This window comes from Euphorbia lathyris, chromosome 4 (genome assembly GCF_963576675.1).
Source record: "Euphorbia lathyris chromosome 4, ddEupLath1.1, whole genome shotgun sequence".
Lineage (NCBI taxonomy): Eukaryota > Viridiplantae > Streptophyta > Magnoliopsida > Malpighiales > Euphorbiaceae > Euphorbia > Euphorbia lathyris.
Window position 1 is genome coordinate 53,345,284 of NC_088913.1, and position 27,174 is coordinate 53,372,457.

Genomic DNA, 27,174 nt, shown 5'->3' on the forward strand with positions numbered 1-27,174 from the left:
CATATAGTAGAACATGTCCAAGACGCTCAACCCTTAATTAATGATGAGTCAAATCAATAAAAAAAATGAGTAGAGAACTATTTCAACAATTGCCATACACGAGTTACCACAATTTAATTCTTTATCACTCGTTAGATCATCCATTTTAGCACTAGTCTCGCCTAAGTACCTTAACTTCGGAGTTCTCATAGTGCTGATACTATTGCACACAACTGGAACATAGGAGATTAATTATTGAAATATGCACTGCTAAAGTAACAATCTTTCATGACTTCCTATTCACAAAAACCTTTTTCGTGTGTGCCTTCAAGCAAAAAAAAAAAAAAAAGGAGGAACCATCAAACTTGACCACTAATTCATTAATGAAATTAAATTTTCTTTTGTCTCCTATTGGGTAAGTAATAGTAGCAGACGTTTAATAAGCCATTTCATTTTTAACCACTTATACAGCTCAAAAACTGTACAGCTAATATACAAGTGCCTTAAATTTTGTGGGGCAAATTTACAATTTTTACTACCTGCATTTCACTGTCATAAGTTGTACCTATCTCCCCCTGTATGTACAGATATGAACATAAAACATAAGCATATCCTTTTTCTCGTTGTATCATTTCTAAACAAAGTCCTTCCAAGTCCACAAATGCATCTAAGTCGAGCATCAGAATAACATGTCTGCTCTCAGCTTTCAATAATTGTTCATGAACTTCTTAGCTTTGCTGGAAAAGTTCCTAACCATCATTCTGTCAGAGAATGTTAAAGGAAGATCCTCCTCCTCAACCTCCCTTTGATCAAACCATCCTGTAGAGATGTTCTCCTCTTTCGTGTTTCCGAGACTAGATCCCTTGGGCGACTTTGCTTCTTCAGGTATGTCTTTATACAAGTGATTCAAAATGAACAGAGCAGTGTCACAATCCCTCCAGTAGTTTCTGTATGTATTCCAAGATTCATTAATTAAAAGACAAATGGCCTTGGCCAATAAAATTTAGAACAGACAGTCACCATTCAAATACATTTCAAACATTTGGTGATAATGATGACATGGTCTATCAACGATTCTTGCAATTAACATAAAATTAACACAATGCCTTTGATAAATAAGGTTCCTGTGCAAGTATGACAATGCCTTTGATAAAAACTCATGTGACAAAAATTGCGACAGAAGAGCAGGTTCAAGAGCAAAGGACTTCACAACAATGTCACGATTCATGAAGTTGACAGAAGCTCAAGCTATTTGTGATCAATTAGCAACACTTTTTCATTTTAATTTGATTCAAAACTCTTAATGCTATGTTTGTTAAGAGTAGGGGTGGCAAACGGGCAGGCAAGGGATGCATTCCCCACTCCATTCCCAACATTTGCAGGCATGAATTCGGGGAATTGTTTATCAACTTATATACTACCTTATTCTTTCCCAGGCATGCAAGAACAATAGATAAAAAGTATGGACTTGTAAACAAAATTTTGATACTGTTGATTCTTAAATACATTCTTTCCATTAATACTTTCTATTGAAATTTTTTTGGGGTTTTGATATTATTTAACAAATCTTAGTCTATGTTTTCATAGAGAAAACCGTATCATAGTATGCTATAGAATGAATAGGTATTAACATATTAAAATTGTAAGTATGTAAATAGTAATATATCAGGGATATTTGGGGATTCCCATGGGAATTTATTCGGGGACGGAGTAGGGATAGTACCCCTGTCCCCATCCCCATTTCGGCTTCAGGAACAAAATGTCACCCGCCCTCGTCCCCAACTATTTAGGGGATTTCCTATCCCTTTCGGTTCGGATCCCTGCAGGTATCAGGGATAATGTGTATTGAATCATGTAGATGAAGTGTTGGAAGGTATATATAGCACTTACGTATGTGATCCAAGAGCTTGTAGATATGGATGTTCAAATGTCTTATCCTGCATAATTAACAGAAACAATAACATTGGGAGGCAAATCAGCAACGTGATATGACATTCGTGATACACATTAAAGTTAAATATCCTGCACAGGAAAGACAAACACAGAAATCCATCTGATAGGATTTCAAAATGACATCATAAGATAAATTACAGAATACTATTTGGACATTAAGTGCTCAGATAGCAAATGCTACATATTGGAAATTAAGTGTTACATGACTCTAGGTCATCAAATGCTACAAGTTCAATATTATATTTGGTGTCGAGGAGCATGATTAGTGGGATTTGACTACATGGTTTCCTTTTTTTTTTTTTTAAAGCTTCCTTCTCCGGACCATGGTAAAAGGCTATGAACAATTTTTTATCTTCTTTTTTTCAGGGGGAAACAAAAGGCAAGCAAAAGCAAATATCTCCTCCAATACTGTTCAACCATTTACTACAACTATATGCACTACAGTGCACCTCATCATCTTCTTGCTAAAATCTAGTAACTTGCTCAGCTCAGCTCAACTAAACCTAGAACAGAAAATCATGCTAAATCAGTGTGTAACACAATACAATACAGTATAAGTTCTTTGTTCACTTCTCTAGTTCATGCTACTAACAGCTAAATGGTGCAGTTGGTATCTAACACCAAAACTAAGTATACCCAACTTATGGAATTCAACAATAGTGTTGACTTCTTGTAGCAACATAATGGAGGACTTCATCATGCTCTTCCTATCCACGCCTTTCAGCTTATCAGATTCTCAACAACAACAACAAAGCCTTAGTCCCGAAGTCGGCTAACATGAACCATCATATAAAACCGTGAAATCAAGTCGTGTCAGCCACACAAATTCTCTCCCTCCACTCTGTCCTATCTATTACCATATTTTCCTCAATCTCCAATAAACTCATATCACTCTCGATCACCCTCTTCCAAGTTTGCTTAGGTCTTCCACTACCTCTCACCCCTAAATCCCTTTGCCACTCTTCAGTCCTCCTAACCGGCGCATCAAGCGCTCTTCGTCTTACATGGCCAAACCACCTTAGTCGGTTTTCCCTCATTTTATTCTTAATAGATGTAACCTCTACTTTTGTCCTAATTATCTCATTACTCACCCGATCCTTTCTCGTATGACCACACATCCATCTCAATATACGCATCTCCGCCACCGACATCTTATGAATGTGACAGTGTTTCACTGGCCAACGTTCCGTACCATATAGCAATGCTGGTCTGATTGTCGTGCGATAGAATTTTCCCTTCAATCTATTAGGCATGCCGGGATCACAAAGGAAACCCGTAGCACTCTTCCACTTCGATCAACTAGATTTAATCCTATGAGCAACATCTCCATCTACTTCTCCATCCGTTTGGATAATAGACCCTAAATACGAAAAAGGAATTTATAGACCAATGTGGTAATACCATGACATAGTTTAGCATCCAGTATCTCAGCAAATGAGCATTTCTCTAAGCTTATCCTGTAGCTTATACGTCGTTTGAAAGCTGCTTCAAGGATCCAACGAATAGCTAAGGTTTGTTGACGATCCCTGGCTACAATCCCAGGGACATCATAAATAGTACCCGCTACTCCTACTTTTTCCACTTCGCATATGGGCTTTATATTCTCTATGGCGTCAACCATAAGTTTGATTACATCGCGTTCAGTTCGAGCTAGGCGATGAAAAGTTTGATAAACAATAGCACGAACTCTCATTCTATCACATCTACCTTACCCTCCGCCCTTATCTCCAGAGGGGACCCTGGTCATCCACCGTATAGTACCTCGCGGTCAGTAGCAAACGAAAGCAAGCACGAAAGGAAGGCTTAGACCAGCTCCTTGTAGGGTGTAATTCAAATTGTCTTTGTCCCAATGTCTGTGATCACTCTAAAAGCGGATAGGACAAAACCGGAAGCAATCCGAGGCCTGAACAACTCTCCCATCTAGGGTAATTGTCCCTGCCTCCCTACTCCTATCGCCGCTAAACTTACACTCCAAATATTTTGTCTTACTTCGGCTCAACTTAAACCCTCTAGATTCCAAAGTTTGTTTCCATAGTTCCAACTTCCTCTCCACGCCTTCTTTCGTCTCATCAACTAACAGAATATCATCTGCAAACAACATGCACCATGGTATACATTTTTAGCAAATCCGATATCTTATGAAATTACCTAGCTGGGATCAGGTGAAAAACGTCTTCCCGAGCGAGGACTGCTATATTTTATTCGAAACCCCGTGTTTTTTCGATAAACTTTGCATCTTGAAGTGAACTCGTTAGCTTATAAGATTCTCATGATGGAAAAAATTAGCCTATGAATCTTCCAACCTAACGAAGGGTGAATGGCCTAATGGCATTTCACTGAATACCTTCAAACTCACTAAAGCGGACATTGTTGGAGACTACACAAAAATCAATAATATTTACTGTCGAAACACCAGTAATTTATCCTGCAAAGAACTCAATAAAAATAATGGGCAACACTTAGGACACTTCGTTTTCCAAAAGAAAGATCATTGACGGTACCAATGGGATAATTTGAGCAGGTTGTATTATGTTTTGTGCTTCCACGGAGTAATATGAACCTCACACTTTGATTCTCATGTTTACCCACATGAAAAACACGAAACCCATATGCACAACACATACACATATAATGAAATCTATGCATGCAGAGTTCATAATGAATCAGAAAAGGTACTAGATCCTTAAATACTGGCATGAACTGAACAACATACCTGAAGCATGTGATCTATCCGCCCTTCTTCACTTCCAGTTAATCTCTCCATCATTAGGGATCCATACGTTCTCTGTTCCTCATCTCCATCATTTTCTGCTTCATCTGAAAAATAATAAATTGTTCTCATCTTCTATGAGGACCAGAGAGAAGGACCAGAGAGAAATAGAGTGGATAAATGGCAGAAACAGTAACACATGGATAATATTGTAATTGAAGTAAAAGCAAATTTACCAGCGTGATATTAGTTCTTTTACCTTCTAGGCTATCCATCCTTGATTGACAAACTGTAAGCACTTTGATCTGTTTAAAGAGCAATCGATTAAAAACTACAAAATCTTTTCAAATCTAGGCAGCAAAACCAAACACGGTAGCTAAAAAGATGGACAAATGTGTGCATTGAAGTCAAGTTGATGCGCAATTCAATCAATAATTAAGAGCCAATTTACAATCAAGTCTAACAGGCTAGGACATGTGAAAATGCTTCACCAAACATTATCCTTGCACTCTTGTGAAATAGTATCCTTTCATTTCTCCATTTCCACAGTTAAGAGGTATTATCTATGTTGCATGGACACTTCTAGTTAGTAGTGTTTCTGCCTTTCGTGTCCGCATCCGTGTCCGTTTTCATTTCTAGGCTATTTTATGAAGGTTATGTTTTAGAAATAACATTTCCCATGTCTGTTTCCATGTCCATGCCCGTGTCCGTGTCCGTGCAACATAGGGTATTATTGATGTTGCGTCTCTAGCATTGTATTAGAAAAATACACATGGTTTGACACATTCATGAAAGGAAAACAATTAACAATGGTATTGAAAGCCATTGGAGCTCACCTTTACAAAATTCAGCTTATCCGTTACTGCCTGAGATCGAGCAGCTAAATCTTCTCTGAATTCCTGCAAAACCAAGTGTGGCAGCATTAGTAGTAAACTAGAAAGGGGGAAGAGGACAGAGATGCTAGAATAATGAAGAAAAAGGATAATCGACAACTTTCACTTCATTAAACAAAAAAAAATAAAAGCAACTCTTACCTGAAAGCTAATATGCAACCTCTTTCCACCTCTGTGATAAGGAATAATGACTGGACGTTTGTCAACATATTCTTTGCAGACAAGTGGTTCCACTCTGCATAAAAAATAGCTTCTATAGGAGTGGACTAAATGCGCCCAGGAAATTTTTTATTATATATACGAGAAATATATTGTTCTACACTTTCCCAGCTTAAGTGCTCTATTTTCGAACTGTGAAATTTTGTCAAATTAAACATTCACCCTTCCACGCCATTTGCAATGTCAGTGCCACTTGATCTATTTCACCAGTAATGTAAAAGTAGCAAGAGAGTTCAACTGCTATCTAGTTATGCGACCTTATAAGCCCTATTATTAGGACCTAGTTAAGGTCGAACTCCACAATCTCAGAGTTGTTGAGAGTTCGTTAGGAGTGAATTGTGCTGTGCTTTATTTCACTACAGATTCTCCTTTTATAGAGAGCAATACAAGCTTAATAGAGAAATGTATCATTATTTAAAGGATAAACAAACAACTTATAAACTAAAACAATAGACCTAATCAAAGAAAATCTAATCTAAAAGTCTAGCCTGTGTACTCTACTCCAGATCATTATCTTTTTTTTTTTTTACATTGGTAAACTTTTACTGCTTTTACTGCTTTTACTATGAACAATTTTGAACATCTAACATCAACAATTTGACTTTAATACAAGAAAGCAAACCTATAAGCAACAGGATCAAATGGGTGAAAAATGTTGAACATTTGCCGACAAGCTGGTAGCTCTTCAATAATATTTTCCTCTGCCCAGTACTCTTTCCCTTCGCCTGAAAAAATATAAAGAAAAAAAATATGAACTAGATTTGGACATTCAGGTACAAATGCAATATCAGATCATTGACAATTTCAAGCAAAAACATTAGCAATTTTGACCAGATTAAGCTTAACCTGGTGAATTCAAAGACATTTAATCCTATCCCTTTTACTTTATATTGCTAGTGTTCCTAGCTCAGCTTGTTTCCTCTTTACCTATTTATTTATTATAAGAGGATAGATTTGATAAGAAATTCTATCCTGACATTTGCTTAATATGCTGTTGTATTTTGAGCATCAATGCAATTGCTTGCTTATTGTTTTACTATAATGATGTAGCATTCGGTTGTCAAACGGAAGATCCCATCTAGAATCGCTTTCCAATAAAAACGAATTCCAAGATAGATATGGACCACAAACTAAGTTTTCATTAGTGAAGAACCATAATTGAAGTACATAACAGGTAAGAAGCAACACCACCATTCTAATTAATTCATATAAATCAAATAATTACAAAAGTATGGGTGAAAGCAATGGTATAGCTCTTAAAAGATAACTAAAGTTGAATGAATTAGGCATTTGAATGTTACCAATTCCAATGCGAATGTTACGAAGTGCAAGGAAGACTCCAAGTGGTGATCCAACAGCAAAGAATGTGTCAACCTGATATATTTGAATTTCATTCAAATTAATCACTTACCACACAGAACACTATAAATGACCTCCATTGAGATCCAAAATTGGAAGTTTTTTATTTTCCTTTTTCAATATACAATAATAATTTTTTAAACAAAATAATAAATTGAAATTTATCATTCTGACAGAATAAGCTTTGTATCAAAGATGTATTGCAACACATAGTTAAAAGAAAAGAACGGAAAAAAAAAATATATATATATATATATATGTGTGTGTGTATATATATGTATGTATATATACAGACCTTGAATTCAAGTTTTGTGTACTTAATACAAGGTGTATAGTTCTTTGGAGCTTCATCATCTAACCGAGGAGGCAGCTTCTCAGATAATGGCTTCGTTGATGTCGAATCAGCTGGCTCTATATTTCATTGTTTTCACATCAAAACCCAGAGACTATAAGAAGTTTCACCAAAATATGAAGCAAATATTACCTTGACACAACCCAACAATTGCATCTCTATAACCACATTGTGATTCCAACTCTGCTATTTTAGCTTTTAAGGAATCAATCTGAGACCGAAAACACAAATTTTAGAAATTTAATTTTTTTCTAACTAAACTCTACAGGAAACCAATTGATAGTTAAGAGATTCACACCTCTTCCCTTAGCAAATTAATTGCTTTATCTTTAGCAGCATTATTACAGTTTTCTGATGGTATCCTGTCTGAACAGTTGATTTCATCATCAAATGTCGTTCCTATATCTTCAACTAAATGATTGCCTTCCCACAAAAGAACATCACAAGAATTATTATCATGGTCAGCTATCTCTCCAAGTCTTTGCTCAAGAACCACAGCAACTGCAGGTAGTTGCTCTAAATCTGATACATGTCGATTCAAGATTGTGGAAGCATCTTCAGCATTTGTATCAGCTTGTACTCGAGTTGATTGTTCTCTCATTCCATCTCCGTCAATAGGATCCACTTCTTCAAGTGCTTCATTCAGTACACTGGGGTTGCTAACCTCCAGATTGATTGGGGATCCACATGCAGAAGATTGATCATTCATAGCATGTGGCGATTCCTTGCTTGCAGTATGTTTACTGTACATCCAATCCATTGGAAATGGAGTGTATAAATTTTCCTGATGGCAGAGGATGTCATACGAGAGGACACTTCCCAAAGAATGAGCATATATAGATACCTGTATGAATACAAAAACATATTAGACTATAAACTGCAAATAAAAAGTCATGGCTTGACAGAGAGAAACAACAGATATTCAAGAAGCTACATACCTTTCCATTATATCCGGGGTTCCGTTTAATAAACTTCAAATATAAACAGTTTAATTGGTTTGATACCTGCAGCACAAATAGCTATTATTCCATTCAAACTTCAACTAAATTTCAACAGTCTAATCAGCGCAAGCTAAAAGTGCTAGCCACAAACTGTAACTTTTGCAAATTAATTGGCCATTCTCTTTTATCATGTTAACATACATCTTCTTCCTAGCCATCATACAACAGAAGATGGGAAAGCAATTTAGTTTCCTTAACAAAATAATTAAAATAGCTCTAGCTGACACTGTTAGGATACTATTAAGTTTGTAATTTTTCCCTCATGTTAATAGTAGTATGTAAATATGACTGTTACAGAATAGAGGCTAGGCTTAATTCATTTGATTCCTAGCTTAGACCCATTATTCTTGTATACATACTTGTCCACATTTTTCAATGGATGCATATATTATCTTCTTCTCCGTTGTTGATTACAGTTTCTACGGAAATAACTTTCTAAGGATCTTAATAACACGACAGCTATCACTGCTTTTCCTTAACTAAAAATTCTTGTTGTTCCCTTGTAGGTAAAAACAATACGGCTAATACTCCTCTAAATTTGCAATTAATTGATTACAGCTTTATCCAACTTAGTTAAAATCAAATGGAAAGATGGTATTATCCCCACCCCATTCCCCTTCTTCTTTCTCCCTCCTTCCCATTCCTCCATGTGAAATGCAAAATAATTTATCACAAGGAAACGATACAAGAAATACAGAAAGTTATCTCTGTAATAAAAGAGAGGAGAGAGAGAGAGAGCCAGACACTTGATAAGTTGCCTGAAATGAAACATTTGAAGATTCTAAAACCGTGAATTTATTCATGTTCCATATAAATTCATTTCAGATGCCATTCAAGTTGGAGAGACCACCACCACCACCCCCCCCACCCCCCCCCCAAAAAAAAAAAAAAAAAGTAGTAGACAACAACCATTTGCAATATCTGTTCTTTTTTCTAAATAAAGTGGTAATATTTCTGATCAGAAAGGCTCATCCAGCTCTTCCAGCAATACGAAAGAGAGAAAAAGATATATATATCATGGATGGAGGGAGAAAGAAGAGATTGGAGGATGGAAGATGGAAGATAGCAGGGAAAGCGAAAAAAAGCTTTAAAAAAAATAAAAAAATGCAAATTCCAACAAGGCTTTGGTCTTTTGCATCATTTGGCCTTTTCAAAATGCAAAACAAATGCAATATGTTAAATTTTCTTGTAAGCACATATGATGGAAGATGCCAGCTTCACCAAATAACCATATACAACAGAGCATTTTTCAAAGATTCAAATAGGCAAATCAAAGCTAAAAATGGAGGTCAAGTACATACCGAGTCAATAATATTTTGACAATATATAGGACTCATGTAGTATAAGACATCGTGTACTGTAGCCCCTAGTGTGACACGCAAGCCACGTACACCATGCAAAGTAATCTTGTCAACAGCAGTTTCACCACTCAGCTTCAAGCCCTTTCTCCACTGAAAGAAAGTTGCATGCAGATACAAAGAAATGAAAAGAAGAAATAAATAACGTAGTAACCAATTGACATAAAAAAAAAAAAAAGGAAAATAGTGGGTTAAGTGCAAAAAATATGTCAATTCTAACAATCCCATTTTCTGAGTTACTCCCAAATATTGCCAGACTAGCTCGTAATAAAAAGCTGCAACCATCCGTCCAAATACAACCATACTTGAACTTTAGCTATCAAATAATTTTTGGATCCCATTTTTCCCATATGGTTTCCACAAGACAGGTACTAAGACATTTATTGATTTTAGTACAATATAGGGTCTTAGTAGTTGGAGATCATACTTGTTATCCAGAAAGGATTTCCAGTAAAATCAGAAACCAACCCAGTATTTTGTTTAGTTGCAAATTTTATTTTTCTGGATAGGAAATTGGATAAAATAAATTTCCGAGTTTTCCACTTCATAGATATATCTGCGTTGTTCTCTGTGGGAATTAGTGATATTGTAAAGCAGCTAGTTGTTGACTATATGTGTGAACTATAGCAACAAATCAAGGAGCAATTGTAGGAGCAATGTTAGTCACATGCTCCACTATAAATACATGTAATTTTTTTTGAATCAAAACATACAATTTACAATCATAATATCTGATATGATATCAGAGTATAGGCTCATTTTTTTTCCTGGGAAATCATAGGGGTTGAGCCTTTATTGCCAATCTCTTCCATTCTTTCTATTTCTCTGTGTTTTCTGCTCATAAAACAGAGTATTTACAATATACTTGATCAGCCTTCACTGCTGGAAATTCTGGTTATCGACCTCTATCTGCGAGGCTGGTTCCGTTGACTAGTTTTATTCGGATTGTCAGCTGCACTTTGAATTAAAGAAAGATGGCAGAAGAAAATAACACTGAATATGTTATTGTGGCTTCACCAAATGAAGGAACTAGGAATTAATCTTCGGTGGAATTACAAATCATTCAATCTGCCTACAAATTGGATGCAAAAAATTATATCGAATTAAGGGTCAAAATGGCCCCTGAAGTTGACAAGCAAGGTCAATTTAGCACAAATCGAAGTGAAGTTGGCCAAAATTGACAAATTAGCGCAAAATTGACAAATTTTCAGGCATTGAAACTGATTGCATTTGGGCTAATTTGTCAAATATTGCCAACTTTAGGGATGAGTTACCTAAACTTTGATTTGGGCTAAACTGACCGTGTCTCCCAACTTGTGGGGCCATTTTGATCCTTAATTCAAATAATCTCAAACGGTCTCAATTTGTTTATACTATATTAGAAGGCAAGGGGAAGATCAATCATGACCAAAGCAAGGAGGTCCAAGTTTTGATGTGTGGGATGAAGGGGACTCCATGATAATGACATGGCTTTGGAATTCAATGATGCTTGAAATAAGTGATACCGGGATGTTCATGACTACAACCAAAGATACTTGGGATGCAATTCAGCAAACACAATCAAAGGCTAGAGATGCAGCACAAGTGTATGAAGTGAAGGTCAAAACCATGGCGGCAAAACAAGTTAGCATATCTGTGACATAGTAGGCCAACCAACTAAAGTCTCTATGGCAGGAACTTGATCATTATCGAGTAATTCAGACCAAGTGTCCTAATGATGCAGCTACACTAAAAGAATTCATCAAACAGGACAAAGTCTATGACTTTCTTGTCGGATTAAACTCTGAGTTTGATCAAGTAAGAATCCAAATACTTGGAAAACAGAAAGTTTCATGCTTTAATGAAGTAGTGGCCATCATTCGGAGTGAAGAAAGTAGTAGGATCGTGATGCTTGATTCGCAACCTATTGATGGTTCCGCTACCGTCGCTGAAGGTGCAAACCATAGTTTGGCTAACACTAAGAAAAAACTATTAATGAAATGAGACTGGAAGAGGTATTCCACCCAAGTCTCAAAAGTGTGATGACATATGGTGCATGTACTGCAAAAATGCACGCCACACAAGGGAGAAGTGGTGGAAATTGCACGGGAAGCCTCAAAGTCGTGAGTGGGGGCAAGAGAATACCAGCAAAAGGGCAATGGAATGGTACATGTTGCAACTGACACACCAGAAGAAGAAGACAAGCAGTATTTAAAGGGTCTCAATCAAGATGAAGTGGAAAGAGTGAGAGCATTCTTTAGTGTGGAGAAACCAACATGTACATGTACTTTGGTATTCAGGTAAACATTCTTTTTCATTTGGATTAAATGACTCAGAAAACTCATTTCAGCAATCTTGGATTATCGATTCAGGAGCCACATATCACATGACTTATTCATCCAAACATTTCACCACATACTCTCCATGCCCAAGCAATAAAAAATAGCCACAACATATGGATCCTTAGCAACCGTAGCCGGCATAGGAGATGTCATATAATAAACCCTTACATAACCTTGCGAAATGTTCTTCATGTCCCTAAGCTATCCACTAATCTAATATCTATACAGAGACTCACAAGATTTACTTTGTAATGTTATATTTAACACGATTCACTGTGTATTTCAGGAGAAGGATTCAGGGAAGATGATTAGAAGTGCTAGAGAATGGAATGGTCTTTATTACCTTGAGGAATCAAACAAGTCGAACATGTTCAAGAATAAATCTCCATACTCGCTCATGTTCGGGTCTTTGTTAACAAATAAAGGAAAGGGTTTTCTATATCATTATCGGTTAGGTCATCCATCATTTAGAATTATTAAATCTTTGTTTCCTTCACTGCTTTCAAAACTAGATGTTGAGAGTCTTCACTATGAGACATGAACTTGCTAAACACAACAGTGTACCTTTCCCAATTAGTAATAAAAAAGAACATGTCCCTTTCATCTTATTCATACTAATATCTAGGTCCCTTAAATGTTTCAAATATGTCGGAAGCACGATGGTTTGTGACCTTCGTTGATGATTGTACCCGAGTTACCTGGCGTTTCTTGCTCAAACAAGTCAGATGTTAGTTCTGTGTAGTCAAATTTCCTCTATGGTAAAAACATCAATTTGGTGTAAATATCAAAAGACTAGTCAGACAATGCCAAAGACTATTTTAACCAAATCCTCACTCATGAGGCATCTTCTGTCAAAACACCACAACAGAATGGTATTGCCAAAAGAAACAATGGAGACCTTTTAGACCAAACTTGCGCATTGTTGTTTTAGAAAAATGTACCAAAATATTTTTTGGGGGAAGCAATTCTAACAGCCACTCATCTCATTAACAGATTACCCTCTAGAGTCTTCGGATTCAGAAGTCCAATGACGGTGCTCTATTTATTCTACCCGAATCTATCAACAACAAACAATCTTCTACCTCACGTTTTTGGGTGTTTGTTCATATCCATAGCCAAAATCGTGGAAAACTAGATCCTAGAGCATTAAAGTGCTTCTTTCTGGGTTATTCATCAACTCAAAAAGGGTGTAAGTGTTACCATCCTCCTTCCAAAAGGTTGTGTCCCGAGGTATAACCTTTGATGAGCAAAAATCCTAGTTCAACCAAACGTATCTTCAGGGGATAATGTTATAAGGAATCCATTCTTGAACTGTCAGAATTTGATTTCTTACTTCCATCGAAACTTGATCAAATACCTTCTATCTAACCTAAAACGAACCATGAGTCCTATTTGTCCAAACCTGAACATCTCAAATCGGAAAAAATATCCTTCATGAGTCCAATCAGTCAGAACCTGAACTTCTTAAACCTGAATCTATCCTTGGAGATGTGAGATTTTGAAAGAACATGATTTACTCAAGGCGAAAAGAGGCCATTCCAGAATCTACTCACATACAAGAATTTGATCCATGTCCCCCATTTGAGGTAACCATTTCTGATTAACCTACTTTGCAGTGAGAAACCGAGGTACAGATTAGTGACGAAAATCAAGCCTTTACCAATTGCTATTAGGAAAGGAACCAGAACATGCACAAAAAGGCCTTTATACCCACTCTCTCACTACACATCCTTCCAAAACTTCTCACCAACCATCAAAGCCTTCCCCAAAACCTTATCTCAGGCATTGTCTAATGAAAAAGGAAACAAGCCATGGATGTGGAGATGGAGGCATTGAAGAAAAATAAAGTTTAGTGGAGTTGCCAGCAGGAAAAAAACCAGTAGGTTGCAAATGGGTCTGTACAATGAAATTTAGAGCGGATAGGTCAGTTGAAAGATACGTGGCAGGACTGGTAGCCAAAGGATACACTCAAACATATGGGATTGACTATCTAGAGACGTTTGCTCTGATGGCTAAGATGATTACAGTCCGAATAATTTTATCTTCAACTCCTAATAGTGGTTGAGACCTACAACAATTTGATGTGAAGAATGTATTTTTGCACAGGGGATCTTGAAGAGGAGACTTATGTGGAGCCTGGTGTCGGAGATTTTCAAGAGTCACGTGAGCCATGGGATACAAAGAAAGTCAAGGAGATCACATGTTCTTTAAGCATTCAGCCACAGGGGGAGTTACAATGTTCACCTCTGAGTGGTCATTCCGGCTTAGTCTTCCCTATTTCGGCCTCCCAGTCTGGTCAGTTTCTGGTTTCTGTATTTTCTCCATGTGTGCTTGTGCTGTGATTATTCTTCCAGTTGGGTGTATTGTACTCGTACCATCTATGTTTGTGGCTGCTAGGATTTCTGCTTCTATTGTGTTTCGTTTGACCATTTCCTGTCAATATGTCGAACGACAAGAAAGAAACTTCTAATGTTGTGGTTATTAATGTCATTCCGGTGTCTCCTAAAATCACCGATCATAAATTGACTAGTCCAAAACTATTAAGATTAATCTACACCATAGTTATTAAAGGCGCGCCTCTGGAGCCCAAAGGCGGGCGTGGTCAGTCAGGCGCGCGCCTTGGCTACCTTAGGGTATTTTAGGGTTTTTTAAATTCAGAAAATAAAAGAAAAGCAGAGACAGACAAAGATCGACAGTTTTTACTCCACATATCGCAGCAGACGTTTTGCTCTACTCCCTCCATCAACAGTGCTTCCATCTCAGGGTTGATGATGATTATGGTTCCGATGAAGATTAGGAAGGAAGACTAGGAATTTAAAGATTAGTTGTTTTCTAGAGTCAAGACTATTAGTGTTTTCTTTAGCTTTAACTTTTAAACCCGAATTATGAGTTTATGATTATGCTTTAGTAGTTAACTAGAACTTAACTCATGCATTTTATGGTTTTACTGTTGGTATTTGACTATTTGTGATTATTTGTGACTAGTATTATGAATTTATGATTTTTTTTTCTGCGCCTCGAGTCGCTCGGGCGTGCGCCTTAAGTTGCGCCTTGCGCCTTTAATAACTATGATCTACACAGTATTAGGAAGAGTCACCACTTGATTCATAGCCCACCAAATATCTTAAATTTAACTTTGAGAGTTACAAGAGGAATAAGACTTATCTTTTTGTTTAATGGACGAGCATCTCCTTAGTATCTCTCAGTAGACCTCGCCTGGGTCAGTAATGGTGTGTTATCTACATACAGCCATCATCACAAGCAATTGCAATTGGAGGATCCTCAACAGACCGTTTGATTGGTTGGGTCTGAACTGCCTCCAGACCTTTTTTTCAGAAAAACCAATTTGTTGTTTTAGGAGGATTTAAGGAAGGAGAGTGAATCCGTTCATTCATGCTTCTGGTCCATCGAGGCATATGTTTCACCATCTATCTAAAGACTCCTTTGAAGCATTTTCAAAATTCAAAATATCACATCTATCTCCAGTCCACAATCACAAAGCATAAAGAAGAAGTTGCATGGGTGCCCCTTTGATTTAAGGATTCTAATTTGGTAGAACTGCTCTTTGGTTCTTTAGTAGTTATAGTTGGATCTGTCACCAGCATCTCGGGACTTGAATCAGAGGAGGATCTAATCGTCATGTATTTCTAAAAACATGGAAGGATGTATATCCTCTAGAATCGAAGCATTTTGTTTGAACGTTCAATGCTGGTGTCACCCGCAGGATAGCATTAATTTTGACAGTTATCACCGGTGATTCTAAAATTGGCTTGGGTCTCTGATCGATTTTGAATTGTCAGATACTAAGAGGGCCTGAACGCGTTCGAGTTGCAATCGATTGACAAAAAGATTTCAAGTTGAGATTTGGGACCTTTCATCCCGGTTCTAAAAGATCTTTTCCTTTGGTTTGTCAAAGCAATCTATATGATGAAATCTTGGGTTCAACAAAGTTTTAGGCAGCTTAAACGTACCTAAGGCCATATTGGAATTCTAATTCCAAATTTACTCAGGGTTCATTCTTCCAGTTCTCTTAGTTCCCTGTCTAAATCTGAATGCATACGATTTGGATTAGAAAGAGGTTCTTTGCCTCACAACCTTTTCCGAAACAATCAATAACATGTTGCCTTTACACTAAGCAATATCCCTTTCTTTAGGGGTTTTTAAAGGGAGCATAAGAGCAGTTCCATTTTCTTACCTGGCAGGGAATAAAAAGGACACGCTGAGAACCACGCTGGTATGAAGTAAGATGTTGTTCTGCAAGGCTTGAAGTGAGATGGCGAAAATCACCAACATCATCAACCAAATTAGATTTCTCCAACCTTTGACCAATGCCATGAATCATAAAAACAACATGTCGAACAGGAACCTAGACCAAAAATACAAAATTAAACAATATCAAATCAACAATTACAATGACTAAGTTGTTATAATATCAAAGAGAAGGCCGAAATTTCAGGAGAAATAGGAATTAGCAAAAGAGAGAAGATGAAGAGACAAAAAAAAAAAAAAATCTAATCAATACATGCTATGAACAGCCAGATTATGTTAAGGTGCTGAAACTTTTTTTTTTGGGTTGGGGGGGAATGTCGCCTCCAAATTTTCTTATTATCCCAACTTATTAAGAAAGTACAAAATTCCCTATGGATTAGAGTCAAAGATGACATTCAATCTTGAGCGACCAAAAGCTTTTGCACAAGGAAAATTGCCTCGATGCAACCCAGTTTTTTTTTTTTTTTTTTTTTGAGAGAAAAGTCATTATGTTTGAGAGTATGAAAAAAACTACAACCTAAGCAATCACAATTATCCTGATTTCCTATTCAAGGAAGGCATTTAGTCTTCAGATCACTATTACAGATGATTAAAGCATTCTAAGAAAAAACACAAACTGCTGTACAGGAAATGTGAAGCTGTTCAAAACACAGAAATCAAATAGACAAAAGAACTCAAGACCATTGTTTATTTAATCAAGGGATCCCCCGGGTAAAACAACATAATTGCTGGTCCTTTCAGTCATTTTACCCTAATGATTGTAAAATCAGCACTGCATCAAAACAGAATCGGACTAATTCCTTGATTTCCATCCAAAATAGAACATCTTGCCTTCCAGAATAAAAATCTACACAATTCAGCCATTCTCCCAATCATTGCGTTGTAGTTTTTCTATGTTAAAAGTGACATTCAAATTTAGAAGATTTTAAAGAAGATGAAGCTGCAATTTTACTAATAGAATGTTTAATAAAAATGCCTAAATACATTACATAACACTTGAATTAATACAGTATGATCAAACAGTGCACACCTGTGAACAGTAATCATCAATTTCTTCCTCCTTCTGTTGTCGAAGCTCATCCTAAATTGAAGGAAAACAGCCATAAGCAAGAGCAACAGTTTTGGGTTCATATGAGAGTAACTGAAGAGAGATATACAATTCATTTGTAAATTCCAAAATCAATTTCATCATCAGTATGCTATAGATTTACATGTGAACATTTATATCTGAAACAAATGGCATCCCATTATACCTAGTACATGCAGTAATGAACAAAGTGGAGTTTAATAAAGAGATTGAGCATCACTTTAATTGAATAACGAGGCTTTATTGTTTGATGTAATTTATTAGCACTGAATTTTAGCACATTCCAATTTTTTTTACAATTCAATTTCTCTGACATAATCAATGTCACCAAAAAAATGAACGCTTTCTTAGAATTCATGGATGGACAACTGATTGCAAGATAATTTCATAAATTCTATAGACTTCATTTGTTCCAAACTTAATAATTCATTTTACTCTAGCAGTCATACAAAACTTTGTTAGATATACAATGTCCTAGGTGCATGTAAGGCAAATGGTAATAGTGATGGTCAACTGGTTAATTGTAAAAAGTTTACCTCAGGCACAAGATGAAAAGCCCCAAGGCTTATGCATAGCAAGATCCTAGGTGATGCACATTCACCTAAGCACCCCAAAATACAGGCACAACCTTAAGGCTTTACATGCCAAAAAAAAAAAAAAGTTCTGTGAGAATCTCAAAATCAGCACCATTTTCTTTAGGTTTATGATGTACTAAATCATACCCCTCTTTTATAATAGCTAAGTAATCTAGTGCTAGAAGATACCGAAATATAATCAAATCGAAAAGAATAGATACGAAGTATTATTACTGAAAATGCAGCCTTGTACTGCCAATATAATTGTATGTATTCAATGAGTAGAAAAACTCTCAGGTACGTGGGGTTAAGTGATTATTTTATTCAGGCTAAGTTGTTATCGTTATGTTGCCTCAGAAGGCAGGAGGAATGGGTATCTCATTCAATTGTAAAAACCTAGCTAAACTGCAGGGACAGCTCTATACTGCAACTCCACTAGCAATGATGTATGCAACTAGTGTCAAGAACTGAACAAATATTATATCCAAAAACCAAAGTTGAAATGGTAGAATCAAGATAAGTTCAGAGAAAAGCAATAAAAACAGTTCCTACATGTCTATCATAAGCCAGCAAAAGCACAAAACTGTATATTCACTTGACATGCAGTAAAGAAAATCGAATTGGAAGAACCAAAGTATTCTAAAGCCATAGCATATGAAAATTATGGATTCATATTGTCAACCATGCTGAATTCAAATTAAGTTTTACTTCAAGTACTAGAGCTGACAGGATAGAAATAAGGAGAAATAGGGTACAGAAAGAGAGAACGAGATCTAGGGGGAAAGAGAGAGAAGAGAGGAAAATGGGAATCTTCATAAATTTCATAATAATGCTTACATGATATGATAGACCTTATTTATAGCTGTACTAGCTATGAGGTGGCAAAAGGTTACCAAAAAGGACAAATTCTAGTACAATAGTTATAACAAACTATGGACAGCTATCCTAAGGGAAAACAGAACTGCTAACAGAATAACGGCTTGAAAGCAATAAACAATATTTAATTGTTAAAATTCTGGAAATCGAGCTGCAGCCGTAGTAGTATCTTCCCAAGTGGCATTGGATGAGAAATTGAGTAGTAGCAGTGTTGTCAATGATTGCATTGCGAGTATTGAAACATTGAATGGTTGAATGGTAAAAGTGTCATCCAGGAGTGGAGGTAAGTGGTCAAAACTGGAAGAGAGGGATGGGGCTTCTCCTTGAGGAGGGAGATGTGAAACACATGATGCACTTTGCAGGAAGAGGAAGTTGTAGCTTGTATGCAACCTTCCCGATTCATTCCACTATTTGAAAAAGCCCATAGAACTGAGCAGGAAGTTTGAGAGAGCTCCTTATGGCCACTGTAGTCTGATGATAAGGTTGAAGCTTAAGATAAACCCAGTCTCCCACTAGAAATTCACTGTCTGTCCTTCATTTATCAGCTATACGTTTCATTCTATTCTGAGCAGAAGCGAGACATTCCTTCAATAGGGAATCCATTTGTTGCTTGGCTTCTGTCAGATATTAATATGAAGTGGACTTTTTAACTATCAGCTTGAGTTTTTAGTTCAATTGTTCCATGACATGGTATCAGAGCCAGTTTGACCAAGTGGTCTAGGGTTCGATTCCTGGCAGTCCCATTTGTTGATTTAATTGCAGGACGTGGTAATATGAGCCTGTATGATGCACGCTTTTAGCACAGTAGGCATTTGCGTGTGGGGGTGTGTCAGATATAATATGAAGTGGACCTTTAACTATCAGCTTGAGCTTTTTAGTTCAATTGGTAGAAGAAGGAAAAACTAGAAGAGTAGGATTGACACCATAGAGAGCTTGAAAGATGAATGTGAATAGCACTATGGTAGCTTGAGTTGTACCAGTATTCGGCTAAACTGAGCCAAGAAGCCCACAATTGTCTTTGGCATCCCATGTAGCTTAAATATGTTATCCAAGAAAGCCTTAGCCACTATAGCAGCATTGAAGGGATGAGTCAAGGGTATAAAGTCCCTGTTTTTGTGAATCTATCCACCACCACCAGAATGGTATCATAGCATCCAGATTTGAGAAGTCCATCAATGAAATCCATGCAATAGAAAGCCCGTTGGAGTCATGAAAAAGTAACTCTGATGCCTGAGTGACCCCCAACTGGAGAATTATGGCAGGCCTCTATAAAATCTTGCCTTGGACTTGAGAACCCCTTGCTTGTAGGAGTAGTGAGCCACTGTTGTATTAGTTGTAGGGATACTTGATCACCCTCATAAGTAGCATGCACTTCTTCTAGCCATGTAGGAATAGCCATGGTCAGAGCCATAGTGTGTGAAGTTTGGGTAAAAGGCTCCTCAACTCCACATTTGTAATAGATAGTATAGGCCCAAGATCTTTGAAACACCCTTATATGCTTAATAAGTATGTAACTTTTGCTCAAGCATATGCTTAATACTTTCATGGTCTCTCTTGATGATAAAGGGTGCATTCTCCAAATAATTCCTCCATGTGGTGCAGACTTGGATGATAGCCAATAGTTCCCTCTCATAGGAAGATAAGAGTTGGTTTCTTGGGCTAAGAGCCTTAGATAGGAAGCAAAGGGGCATGTTGTTTTGCATAAGGACAACTCTTATTCCTGTGCCACTAGCATCACGTTCCAATGTAAAGGGCTTGGAAAATTCTGGCATTGCAAGGACTGGCATGTGTCATTAGCTGCTTAAGAAGTTGGAATCATGTAGTTGCTTCCTCGGTCCAATGGAATTGGTCCTTCATGAGCAGGTGTGTAAAGGGCCTACTAATGTCCCATAGTCCTTGATTGATAAACCTCCTATAATAACCAGTGAGCCCTAGGAACCCTCTTAACCCCTTCAATGTAGTTGGCTGGGGCCACTTAATCATGGCTTTAATCTTTGCAAGGTTTGTGGTTATACCCTCCTTGGAGATAATATGCCCAAGATAGGCGACTTGTTGTGTCACCCCAAACTCACATTTGGAGGCCTTGATTAGTAGGTGATGTAGGTGAGTGGAGAAGGTACGACTATATATGAGCATATTGTCAAAGAAAACTAGGACAAATCATCGAAGGTAAGGTTTGATAACAGTTCATGGGGGACTAAAATGTAGCTGGTGCATTTGTGAGGACAATTGGCATCACTAGGAACTCAAAATGCCCTGAAGGCAGTCTCCTTAATATCTGATAATACGAGCCCTTAAATCTAGCTTGGTGAAGATAGTAACCCCCTTGAGTTCATCAATCATCTCTTGGATTATTGGAATGGGGAACTTGTCCTTGATTGTGGCTTTGTTCAATTCTTTGTAATCAATACAGAATCGTCAGGAGCCATCATTTTTTTCACAATGAGCACTAGTGAAGCAAATGGACTGGTGCTAGGGCGAATGATGCCATTTTCCAACATCTCATCTATGTTTTCTATTTCGTTCTATTGGTGATGCAAGTACTTGTAAGGTCTGGCCTTAATTGGTTCACCACCTACCTATAATGTTATGACATGGTCATGAGTCCTACAACTCCAAGGTAGTTGGAGTTTGAAACAAGTGGTTATAATGGTTCAGAAGTGGCTATAAGTCAAGGTTAGATGGATAGGAAGGTCTGATTCAGAAATTGACGAAGTAGGAATGGGTTTAGATACTGACATGAGAAAGAGCCTAGCATTGACTCCTTTCCACCCTTTAGCTACCATTTGATTGACCGACTTTAAAGTCATCAACCTGACTATACCTTCGTCATTCCCTTGAGAGCTAATTGCTTATCATCCTTTTGTATAAGCAATTTATTGTCTCTGGAGTGATTTCTCATTCAGTCCACCCCTAATATCAAATCATACTCCCCAAGCTTCAACACTCTCACAATGAATTTGAACTTAGCACTCTGAATTGACCATGCGCAATCAATGCATTTGGAGTCCACAGTTGTCTTGTTCCAGAAGTAATTTTGCCACTTTGACCAACTTGAGATGCACAAAACTGTGGGTGCTTCCACTATCAATGAGAATTGAAAGATGATGCAAAATGGCCCCTCTCATTGATAGTGGAAGCACCCACGGTTTTGTGCATCTCCTGTGGGTGCTTCTACTTACACGAATTGGTTGCCCAGCCATTCACCCACCCAGAGCATTGAAAGACAACTCAATGTGTTCTGGCTCCCCATGCTCCAGCACTTCAATCACTTCCTGATTACCCACTTCTGGCTCTTCATTTAATTCTTGCACTCCTTCCTCCATTTGTAAGACATTCAGCTTCTTCAGGGTGCATTTGTGGCCTGGAAAGAACCTTTCTCCACATTTCCAGCATGCCCCAGGTACTCTCCTGAGTGGTGTTGCAGTAGTGGAGGGTTTAGTTTCTGCCATTTTAGAAACGGTTAGTGTTTGAGTGATGGTTGTGTACGGTTTTGGATTAGTAGGTGTGTGTGGTGTATAAAGCTTGGTGGATGTAGGGGACAATGTGGGTCTAGGTTTGAGCAAGTCTTACCACATTCTTAAGGTGAATTTCTTCTAGTTTTGCTTGTACCTTTTACTTAAGCTCTACCAATATGTTGCACCAAAGTGAGCCTAGAGATTTCAATAGCATTGTATGGAAGCATTAGATGTTCTTTCTTTTTTTTCCAAACTATCTGAGGAATTTATTCTAGAAAATGGTGCTACAGAAAATGACATAACGTCGGGATATGCGTATATTTTTTATTAAACATCAGTGAACAAATCAACTCTGAAGCCTCCTTTACCGTTTTGTACTTTCTTTTCTCCAAAATTTCTGGGGAACTGATTCTAGAAATATGGGTGCAGCAAAAATTGACCTGAAGTAAGCATATGGATATATATCTTACTAAGAAAATGAATCAACTATGAATCCTTCTTTATCCCTTGTGGGCTGACATGCACTCAATAAACACAAATACAAGGAAGAAGAGCAAGAATCAATAATTCACCATATTTAGAGAAGAAAAGGAACAGCAACAATTTGCTAAATAAAATAAGAAACAATATGAACTGTAACCAATTTTTAGAATTTATATGACATGAACGATATGCACAATAGTACACAGAATAACAACTCCTCTTCCACTCATTTTAGAATGAGAAGGTCAACCAGAAACCACTGTTCATAAATTTAATATAAATGACATGCATCAGAGAAAAGAACAAATTACACCAGCTTTCTAACCACTTGATCATTTTTGTAAAGGATAAACAGCATGGTAACTTTGTTTCCGCTACAGTTGAATCTAACAGAAGAAAAGGAAACCTGGGTTGGTTTATTTGCCTGTGATGCTGAGTAGCCACGCCTTAACTTAACCCCATTTCCACCAAAGCTAATAATACTAGAAAATCCAGAAGCATCAACATTAAGCCAAGCCTCCCAATTATTATCTTCTCCCATAAAAAGTGCATGTAGTCCCTGCATTCACAGCCCACCATACGTTGATGTGCAACATATATCTATCCACAAGATGATATTATAAATTAAATATAAAAATTATTTTCGTACAGCATGATATACTCACTGGAGTATAGCCCTGCAAATTAACACGAGCTGCAAATAGTCCAGAAGGTTGAAATGTCCTCCGACGCCAAACCTGAGACCAAATACAATATGAAAGAAATGGAGAAAACCTCCAAATGACTGAAAAAATATTTAAAAATATAAATAAATAAATTGAATTAAAAACACTAATAGATTCTGAAGAGGGAAAAAAACTGAAAACCTAAAATCTGCAAGATCATTTTAGTATTATTTCCTTACAAAGATATTCCAGAGTTGTTCAGATCAAATTATTTAAGAGACAAAATTGCTCGTATTGAACAAACCTGGCCACGATATGCAACCTCTAATTGTTCTGCTACATCTTCACGAAGTGGCAGCCAATCAAGCCCCCCCTTACGAGCAAACCAATGGCCTCTTAAAACACGACGATTTTCTCCATTCCAATAAACCGGAAAACAATGTCTCCTAACTAGATCCACCTTCATAAACAAAGACGCAACCACTGAAGAAAATATCAACACAGCAATTGAAATTTCATATCAGAACATTGAAACTATGCCGAACTTAAAGCAAATTGACTAAATATAAACATACAAAATGGCACCACCAATTCAACTAAGATAAAAACACTAAAACCAGATTCCTCTTACCTCGTCTTTTATATCAGGTTTTTTATTTTAACAAAAAGAAAAAATAAAGATTCGAACATATAAAGATGGCATTTCTTTATTAGATGGCCTGTAGTAAGGAGCCAAGTAAAAACGGATGCCTCTGAAGTGCTCCTAACAAGGTATCACTTCGAGTCTAGTAGATACAATAGCAGTCTAATGCCAATGGGATTAGGTTATCTATAATCACTAACATCTTCCCTTCCGGAACAAAGCATATGGAGCTTAAAAGAGTTGAACAAGGGATAAGGTCCAAAGTTGCCCCTGTCATTTTTTAATAAGTGCAAATTTACCCTACATAATGGAAAATTTGAATGGACTAGTCCTACCATTATTTGACTGCCACATCGGACCTTTCAAATATCAATTATGCCTAAAATGTTGATTGTGTTACTAGAACTGTTAGAAACCACCTGCCAAAAGGCCAAAAACTAAGTTTGTGACTCTTGCACATATAAATTAATCACAACAAAAATTGCCAAAGTGTATAAAATGTTTACTATGTAACTAACACGGTTACAAACAACCTGCCAAAATGCACGAAACTGCTTCAATCTATCGACAAACTTGTTTGGAATGTCCGATGTGGCAGTCAATAACTGTCAACACAGCGACTCTTTCCTTATTCTGATAGAAAAGAATATTACATTAGAATGGAATGAAGCTAAAGATTTCTATGAAGCATGACAAGAAGAAATCTTTAAAAGAAAAAAATATGTATACCAAAATAAAATGGTTTCCAAACCCACTGAATATTTGTTATCAAACGCTCTAGAAAAGAAAATGAAAAAATTAAATCAAGGTGAATAAAATTGGTAAGTAATACTTCTTAAACATTGTAGGTCCACATCACTACACCTTGGACAACTCCAAGGATCATTCCTCACATATCTATATGAAGACCTACCTTTAATGTAAATCTTCATAAAAACTCCAGGGTCAATGGCCAACCACAATCATTGATAATAGCAAAAGCTTGTTCACACTCCATTGTAATCCAATTGACAAAACAAAGCAAATGCAAATGCCCACTCCCAATACAGTAGAAATCATGAGACCACATTAATTTCTGGCCAAATCGATATTTTCCATAGACTTCAAGGCAACAAAATTTCTAATTCAGCAGAACTTCAGTTTTCCAGTTTTAAAATTTTATAACTTAGTAAAAAGAGTGATTGGCTTCACTTCCAGTCTTAATCCCTTCAATAATTCCATATTTAAAAGTTTATCTTGAAATAATGATCCACTCTCAGAGTGGTAAAATAGAGTACCAAATAGAACCCCAAAAAATAGTAATTGAGCAATCAGTTCAGGGAAGCAAAAAAAATAAAGAAGGGACGTACCTCAAAGAGTCCTCCCTTTACAGGAACTCCAACTCTTTCTTCTTCAACTTCATATAATTGAGTTTCTAGAACACCCTCTAGAGAATATGCACTCTTTCGCATATCCAACTTTCTATTTGTTGCAAGTTGTCCCCTAGGACCTTCACTACATTCTGCATATTCTTTCCACCAACTAGAGAGCAATTCTTCCTCTCTCTGAAGAACATTTTCAGCAAAATGATATAAATAAACGATTAAATTAGCAAGTTAGAAATCCCAATTCATATATTCATGCAAAAAACGAAAATAGTGACAGGGGATATTTCATTCAATATCAATAATATTTCTGGAAAACCATTTATGAGTAAACTGCCTGAATAAGCCTATTGAATCTGTTCAACATTCAAGAAAAAAGAAAATTAAAAAGTTATACATGCACATTGCATTCAATGATGCCAATGGAAAGTGATAGCTTAGAAGCACAACCAAAAAGTATCGAATACTGACCTGCAAGAAAGACGCCTCTATTGCAAGAGAATCTCTCATGCCAAAGCGAAAATAGTCACCCTTACCAACTATCTCAGAGCGAGGGATAGAAGCAGCTAACTCTGCAGAAAAAAACCGAAGTTTGGAGATTAAGTTTTTTATTCCTCATTCTTTTCGCCAAAATAAGTAAACAGACACTAATCATGACAAAGATAACAAAACGAAGGAAGAAAAAATTTCAACCGATGGTGGCATTTCAGCAAGCATCTATTAAATAAACCAATTAACTGCCTGAAATATAAAACTCCAAATGTCACAAGAGCTCAAATATTTCAACATATATATATATATATATATATATATATATATGCATAAAATTTCAAGACTGAAATGCCAAGCAGGGTAGGACATACTAAAGTGAATAGATAGGCCAAGCTTACCATTCATAGCTAAAGGCACCTTACAGAAATACCATCGGACATCACTACCATCAGAGGGACTGGTAGTTTGTGCAAGGTACTTTTGGCGGCCCTCGGAATGTTCTATCACATCTTCCAACCTTGCTATGTTCGACGGTGTATTCTTCAGCAAATCAGGCGATATCTCTTCTGATATCTCTAAATTTGCTGTGGAACCCGCCATCTCAAACGGAACCAAAGAAAATTCCCAAAATGAATAGCTTTCAGTACTGCCTAAGAATTCAGACCTGCTAATGCTCTAATAAAAAATGAAAAAGTTTGCCTCTGTTGAAACGAAAGTCAATTCTGCATAAGAATTGAAACCTGCTAATGCTGAAATCAGAAAACGAACATGTTTAGGTCACTATTGAGATTAATCCAAAGACCAAGAAATAGTTGTAACTCTCCGGTGGTGGTGGCAGGTAAGCGGAATGATCACCATAAAGTCGTCTGAATCTGAAAGAATATTTTTGGCTGGTGAAGGGGAACAATGCGGTGTACTAGTCGTTGATAACTAATTGCAATAGAAGAAATGGGACAAGAAAGAGGTGGGCCGTGGGCCGACCGAAAATATTTGGGCTTCGTACAGGAATATCATAATTAACGATAAAATTACAACTAAATCAGATTAGCAAATTTAATTCCGAATATGTCATTATTTTTTATATGTAACAAATGAAGTATGTTTTTATATTCTAATT

At 36.9% G+C, this 27,174-nt stretch overlaps 2 protein-coding genes across 7 annotated transcripts; both read right to left on the reverse strand.

The window, feature by feature from the left end:
- Positions 1-410: 410 nt before the first annotated feature.
- On the reverse strand, positions 411-26,963 carry LOC136226032 (phospholipase SGR2-like). 6 transcript variants are annotated; one of them, XM_066014304.1, is made up of 21 exons: positions 26,456-26,963; positions 26,037-26,137; positions 25,551-25,745; positions 23,863-24,018; positions 23,559-23,630; positions 23,318-23,452; positions 17,445-17,495; positions 16,341-16,511; positions 9,768-9,917; positions 8,404-8,469; positions 7,764-8,309; positions 7,598-7,676; positions 7,409-7,524; positions 7,056-7,128; positions 6,377-6,479; positions 5,677-5,770; positions 5,479-5,541; positions 4,902-4,947; positions 4,646-4,749; positions 1,870-1,916; positions 411-926 (listed from the first exon to the last, which is right to left on the reverse strand). In XM_066014304.1, the coding sequence occupies exons 1-21, from the start codon at positions 26,655-26,657 to the stop codon at positions 686-688; spliced, it is 2,811 nt and encodes a 936-aa protein (XP_065870376.1). In that variant the 5' UTR covers positions 26,658-26,963; the 3' UTR covers positions 411-685. The 6 variants fall into 6 exon arrangements, with proteins under 6 accessions (XP_065870376.1, XP_065870375.1, XP_065870374.1 ...); XM_066014303.1 differs by having other exon boundaries at positions 7,409-7,518; positions 23,300-23,452; XM_066014302.1 differs by having other exon boundaries at positions 23,300-23,452.
- On the reverse strand, positions 1,924-4,631 carry LOC136226033 (small ribosomal subunit protein uS7m). Its single transcript, XM_066014309.1, has one exon. It carries the CDS (start codon positions 3,623-3,625, stop codon positions 3,293-3,295), a length of 333 nt encoding a protein of 110 aa, XP_065870381.1. The 5' UTR covers positions 3,626-4,631; the 3' UTR covers positions 1,924-3,292.
- Positions 26,964-27,174: the final 211 nt, after the last annotated feature.

What these genes read in the sequence shown, in the direction of transcription:
- LOC136226032 (XM_066014302.1), bottom strand. Translation starts at nt 26,657, where the DNA reads ATGGCGGGTTCCACAGCAAATTTAGAGATATCAGAAGAGATATCGCCT. An exon ending in TAGAGGCGTCTTTCTTGCAG is followed by an intron (nt 25,746 to 26,036) that starts GTCAGTATTCGA and finishes AATGTTCTTCAG; the next exon opens with AGAGAGGAAGAATTGCTCTC. An exon ending in TCCTTTTTATTCCCTGCCAG is followed by an intron (nt 9,918 to 16,340) that starts GTAAGAAAATGG and finishes ACTTTCTTTCAG; the next exon opens with TGGAGAAAGGGCTTGAAGCT.
- LOC136226033 (XM_066014309.1), bottom strand. Translation starts at nt 3,625, where the DNA reads ATGAGAGTTCGTGCTATTGTTTATCAAACTTTTCATCGCCTAGCTCGA.